The sequence below is a fragment of the Ceratotherium simum genome, chromosome 13 (genome assembly GCF_057802395.1).
Source record: "Ceratotherium simum simum isolate JZ-2026a chromosome 13, ASM5780239v1, whole genome shotgun sequence".
In the NCBI taxonomy this organism is placed as follows: domain Eukaryota; kingdom Metazoa; phylum Chordata; class Mammalia; order Perissodactyla; family Rhinocerotidae; genus Ceratotherium; species Ceratotherium simum.
In genome coordinates, this window is record NC_141912.1 from 34,755,621 (window position 1) to 34,761,723 (window position 6,103).

Below are 6,103 nucleotides of genomic sequence, written 5' to 3' on the forward strand. Positions count from 1 at the left end.
GGGCGTGGTGAAGGGGCGGGGCTGTAGGCTGCGCGCAGCGCGCTGTCCCAGGTCGGAAACCAGTGCCCCAGGCAGCGAGGAGCGCGGCGCCGGGATGCTGCGGGCGGGAGGACCAACCGGGGACTTACCCCGGGCCGGAGAAGTCCACACTGGGGTAATGAGCTGGGCTTGAGGGTTAGCAGAGGGGTGGAGGAAGTAGAGCGATAGGGGGACGGTGGAAGCGCCGAGGAGTGAATGCGGAGACTAAGGAGAGTGAGGAGATAGCTTGTAGCAGCCAGTGCTTGCACCCCACAATGATATAGGGCATCTGTATTCTGAAGGGGATCATCTAGGGGTCCGCGAAGGGACTGGGCACTGGAGGCTAGTGGAGAAGGGGGTGCTTTGGCTCTTAGCTGGAAACGTCAAGGGGAAGCTGTTCTAAAGCGCTTTCGCTTTCACTCTGAACTGGAGAGAGGGGCTGCTCTGAACTGGGAGGGGGTTGGAGAAGGTGCAAAGAGATAAGAAAATGGTGCCCTGGGTAAAGTAGGACAACACTTGGGGGAGGGAAGTATGGGCGCTGATCGCAAAGGGACACCTCATCACACAGACTTTTGATAAACTGGTCCCTGAGTAACTCATAGCCCAGCACTGATCATGGGTGTTCCATGTGAGCTGATGGTGCCCTTCTCTGGCTTGGCCCAGGAAGGCGCCTGCATGGCCCAGGTGCTGCCATGCTCCCTTCCCTGTGTCTTCCCTACCCACTCCCACACGCCTGCTGGGGACTTTGTCCAGGCTGGGTGCCTGGAGATGTGGCAGCCTTCTGCTCCCAGACTACTGCTGCCACTCTTGGCTTGGGGCAGCTTTGTTATAGAGGAATGACCTCTAGGACGGGGTTGCCCCTGCTCTCTGGCCCTCTACTCATGGGAAATCAGCATGTCAGAAAGCATCGTCAGGGCAGTATCCCCAGGCGCCAGACTAACTGACAAGTGGTGAGCAAGATAGCGGTAAAACCACTAATATGTTAGAAAATCTCCCCTCACTGCCAGATGAACAGTGGCAAGTAGGAAGTAGAAGTCCAAACAAGGGATGGCAGTTAGACTTGGGTTTTGTCCCAGTCTGCTATTAATTCTGTGTGACCTTGGATGAATCACTTGCCTTCTCTATAACTCGGTTTCCTCATTTGAGCCAAGTATCTTTAAGGCTCTTTCCAACTCAACGGGAGTAGAGAAAGTGTAGCTTTATCCTCCTTCACTCTTCCTTAATTCTTTTCTTGACCTGAAAAAGTCAGCTCAGACTCTCCAATCAACTCCCTCTTCCCTTGGCTGCTGGGGTATCTATTTACCTCTTGATCAGAAATCCTTAAGTGAAACTTTTATTGTAAACCATCACATGTGCTCCCTGCTGCTTCCCTCCTTCCTTGACATGTGGCCATGCTAACCACTTACCCCTCCATGTTTTTCTCCATTGTTCAGTAAACTGAAAAAGCTTGCTTCTGATTAAGTGGGGGGCGGGGGGGGAGGATTTAGGGCCAAAAAAAGACCTGAGCTGTTTCCCAAGGTCACAGTAACTTGCTCTGTGTCAGGTCTGTACTGCATTTGCACATACAACAAGCACATGTGGTAGAGGTAATTCACTTGTGGGGCTGCCTCACTGAAGCTTGGAAGTACCCCCTGAGCCCTTCCCTCAAAGGGAGCGCTTATGCCCCTAGGAGCTTCATCCCCAACTGTCTCCCTACAGTGGAAAGGATTCCATGTAGGAAGGTTGGAACTTAGGGATGTGGTTCTTTCTGTGTCATACCACGGCCAGGCTATGACATTCCCTTGCAGCTGAGAGAGGCAATAGAGAAAATGGGAAGATGGAAGAAAAAATCCTGTAAAGTGGGAATCAGCTCTGGCCTGAATTATTGAATGCCCTTGAGCCAGTTACCGCTCCTCTTTAGGAATGTTTCCTCATCTGTAACATGAGGGGATCAAGGCTCTGCCTGCTCTGACATTCCGTCTTCTGTGTCTCTGCAGACAACCATCATGGCAGTAGAGTTTGATGGGGGCGTTGTGGTGGGTTCTGATTCCCGGGTGTCTGCGGGGTAAGTATCAGTGAACGTATCTGCTTTGGGAAGGAAGCTAGTGGCCCTAAATATGTGTTTTTCTTACCCATTCATGAAGAGACTAGTGAACTGGATCTTTGGAGAAATGGAGTTAACCTTTCAGAAAGGCCAGTATAATAAGATATTGGGTGGGTGCTCAGGTCTCTGATTTCATGGAGGAGCATGTGGGGCCTGAATGCTTATGTGGCCTGTCCCTGGAAGGAATAGAGTCTAAGAAGGGGATAGGAGATGGAGATTTGAGGGGCCCTCTTTAGATAGAAAAGATGATTCTGCCAAGCAGATATTCTGGTTTCTCATCTTTCACACGTTGAACTAATTTTGAGTCTTTCTCCCTCCTGGCCAATTGCCTCACATGCAAAATGACCATATGAGATTAGACCAATATTACTTACTTTATGTTCCATGAAACACATAACTTCCTCAAGATGGTTAATAGCAAAGAAAAATTGATAAAAGGAGCATTGTTCTTAACTTAGTATTTTTTATTATAAAATCTAAGCCTGAAAGTAAGTCTAATTCTGATTATTACTTGCAGTGTTTCATTTATTTGAGACGATTTTTATGCTCCCTGCTTTAATCCAAGCATTGAATTTCATGCACTATGTGGCTGTCCTCTTGTCAAATAAGTTTGAGAAACACCGGACGATTAACCTCAAAAATTTCTGCAACTCTAACGTTGATGACTGTTGACTCCTTTCCGACAGAGAGGCAGTGGTGAACCGAGTGTTTGACAAGCTGTCCCCACTGCACCAACGTATCTACTGTGCCCTTTCTGGTTCAGCTGCTGACGCCCAGGCTGTGGCCGACATGGCCGCCTACCAGCTGGAGCTCCATGGGTATGAAGCTCGAAGCTCTCGGGTCCTCACTCCACACCTGCTAGAGCTCCCCCAGGCAGTGAACCCCCGTACCGTGTCCTGTTGCAGGAGCACTGTCTTGTTTGAGCTCTTGCTTTTGTTAGCTTTCAACTGGCACTTGAATCTCTCTAAGCTGGTTTCTGCATCCGTAAAGTGGAGATAATAGTACCTACCCTACCTCGCCAGATGGTTGTTTTGAGAAGCAAATGACATATGCGAAGGCAGTTTGAAAACTTTAAATCACTATCCTAATGTAAATAATGAGGAAGAAAAGGATGATGTTGCCCACCAAAATATCAGACGGTTACTGTATGAAAAACCAAGGTCTTGGGGTGGAAGTAAAGCTTATCTGCTATTACCCACGTGGGCAGGGCCCTTGCAGCCAAGAGAGAGTTATGCCATTGGGGGGTGAATGGGTGGGACAGAGTAAAGGAGGGGAACAATTGAAATCTTGTTACTGGTTGGTGGCGTGAGACTCTGGCTCCCCTGTACATGTGGGAGGGGAGCCAGAGTTTGAACCATTGCAGCTATAGGTTTCAAGTGTCACTTGGCAGGAATGATGGAAATGGCACAGGAGGATGGAACCTCAGGAAATTATATTGACCCCTATTCCTAACATTTCCTGCAGGATGGAACTGGAAGAACCTCCGCTTGTTCTGGCTGCTGCCAACGTGGTGAGGAATATCACCTACAAATATCGGGAGGATCTGTCTGCACATCTCATGGTAGCTGGCTGGGACCAACGTGAAGGGGGCCAGGTGAGTCTTCCCCAATGCACTCCCTCCCTTGAGGTTCCCCACTCTCCTGTAGAGGGACATGGAGGTCATATGTCATTCTAGCAATGAGTTCCAAAGACATTGCCTCTAAAAGCGTAGTACGGTCTCAACCAATGGGGGTATGAGATATTGGGGCTTCATTGCAGAGTGCAGAGACCACCTGCTTGTCTCAGGAGGAAGGAGAAGACTGATGCTTCTATAGTCTGACCTGAGGATGCCTCCCTCAGGTATACGGAACCCTGGGAGGAATGCTGACTCGACAGCCCTTTGCCATTGGTGGCTCTGGCAGCACCTATATCTACGGTTATGTGGACGCAGCATATAAACCAGGCATGTCCCCTGAGGAGTGCAGGCGCTTCACCACGGATGGTAACTAACCAAGTGGAAGGGTACCTGGGAGGGTTTTTAAACATGGGAAGGAAGTAGAATATGAAGAACAGGAAGAGGAATACATGGGTGACCATTTAATTTAATGTCCAAAGGACAACACTTTTGAGAGTGAAAGGGGGCAGAATAAATGCTTACCTAAATGGGACTTCAGGACAAAAGGCATAAACCAGGACTGTTCTGAGTACACCAAATTAAGGTACATGGTTACCATAAGAACCGGCAGTGTGCTGGAGCTGGCTTGGGCCAGCTCATGAGAGCCAATTGTTAAATAATCAAGGGTTTGTGACCTGCTTGTTAAGCTATTTATAACTTGAAATTGATCATGGTGGGAGTATTGAGACCATAGACATCAGGAGATGCTACATATGAAGGCTTTTATTTTTTTAAGTTGGTTTACCAGCACACCACTAAATGTGCCTTTCTAGGAGATGGGTTTTGAGGTCTGAATGTGGTAGTAGGCATATGGACAGGAGGGAAAGGAAAAGATTTTTGAAGCTAAGCCATTCTCTCTCTCTCTCTCCCCAACTTGAAACCCTCTGCAGCTATCGCTCTGGCCATGAGCCGGGATGGCTCTAGTGGGGGTGTCATCTACTTGGTCACTATTACAGCTGCTGGTGTGGACCATCGAGTAATCTTGGGCAATGAGCTGCCGAAATTCTATGACGAGTGAATCTTCTTCAAACTTCCCTCCCTTATTTTATAATAAACTTTCTGGGAACAGAACCTGGTACTGTCAGTGGGAAATGGGTACTCAGGGAGATGAAGCTTAGCGGAGGGGACTTCCTCCCTCCCAGATACCAGCACACCCTTTTTATTCCTTTGTTCTCAGGTCTGAAACATCTTTCTCAAGAGGAAGAGTGGGTAGTATACTAGAAAGAGCCCTATACATGACAGGTCATCATGTACGGAGTGATTCAGAAATATTAGAAACAATAGAAATTCTCATTCTGATGCCCAAGGGATGAGGGTGCAAGTGAGGAGCTGAGATTCATTCCCTCAAAGTTAAGACTGATAGGTAGATAAGACAGCTACCCACGTGAGAATTAGCTAAGAGCACCAGCAAACTCATGTGAGAAAATTCCTTTAATAATGCATTCGTTCGCATTAGAGATCAATACATGATAAATGCTTAAATATTTTGGGAGCATTTGTGAATTTCAAAGAATAATAATAACCAAAGAAAGCTACATTTATTGAGCCAGGCATTGGCTAAACGCTTATGAACTTTATCTCTTAGAACCCAAACAAACAAAAAACCTTATATAGGTACTATTACTGCTTCTATTTAAAGACAGATGGAGACTTAGAGCAAGTCACTTGATCAAAGTCAAAGCAAGTTCAAAAGCTGAGATCTGGGATTTAGTTTTACCATATGCCCTTACTTTACCATTATATAAACTTTCCACTCCCTCAAGCTTCGTATATCATCTCCTCCTTGAAATCTGCAAGAATTAGCCCAGCACGTTAATTGACACTTAGGAAGTGGGTATCAGATGCCTGAGTAACAGTATTAAACAAGCTGAATTCTGGTCCTATCTTTGCCATGTACTTCCTGAGTGACAGGACAAATTATTCCCCTTCTGTGAGCCCTCATTTCCTCTTCTGTCAAATGAAGGTATTGAGTGACTTCTAAGATGGTTTACAGCTCTGACATTCAATGCCATTTTGCTAATAAGTGAGCAGTTAAGAGGCATATTTAACAGAAATACTAGTAGGCTCCCCAGGAAGCTTCTGACTGCTTTTCTTTCTGGATCTCAAGCTAAACATACAACTTCAAAGTACCTTAAAACAATCCTATGCCTTTGGGAGTGTGTGTTTGGTTTGGGGGAAAACAAATCTAAAATTACTGGAGCCCTGAGTTCTTTCTAGCCTTGATATTTAATTTATTTTAAAGTTTAAAATAATAGTTTAAGAGCCTGTCTCTCCCACTGATCACAATGAGAAATTCTGGAGAGTAGACAAGAACAAGTACTAGAGGATTCTGAAAAGTAAAGAACAGC

At 46.5% G+C, this 6,103-nt stretch overlaps 1 protein-coding gene across 1 annotated transcript; it reads left to right on the top strand.

Moving 5' to 3' along the window:
- Nucleotides 1-11: 11 nt before the first annotated feature.
- Nucleotides 12-4,826, top strand: PSMB9 (proteasome 20S subunit beta 9). Its single transcript, XM_004424295.3, has 6 exons — nt 12-154; nt 1,995-2,062; nt 2,788-2,919; nt 3,566-3,695; nt 3,941-4,082; nt 4,646-4,826. The coding sequence occupies exons 1-6, from the start codon at nt 95-97 to the stop codon at nt 4,771-4,773; spliced, it is 660 nt and encodes a 219-aa protein (XP_004424352.1). The 5' UTR covers nt 12-94; the 3' UTR covers nt 4,774-4,826.
- Nucleotides 4,827-6,103: the final 1,277 nt, after the last annotated feature.

What these genes read in the sequence shown, in the direction of transcription:
- PSMB9 (XM_004424295.3), top strand. Translation starts at nt 95, where the DNA reads ATGCTGCGGGCGGGAGGACCAACCGGGGACTTACCCCGGGCCGGAGAA. An exon ending in CCGGAGAAGTCCACACTGGG is followed by an intron (nt 155 to 1,994) that starts GTAATGAGCTGG and finishes GTGTCTCTGCAG; the next exon opens with ACAACCATCATGGCAGTAGA. An exon ending in TACCAGCTGGAGCTCCATGG is followed by an intron (nt 2,920 to 3,565) that starts GTATGAAGCTCG and finishes CATTTCCTGCAG; the next exon opens with GATGGAACTGGAAGAACCTC.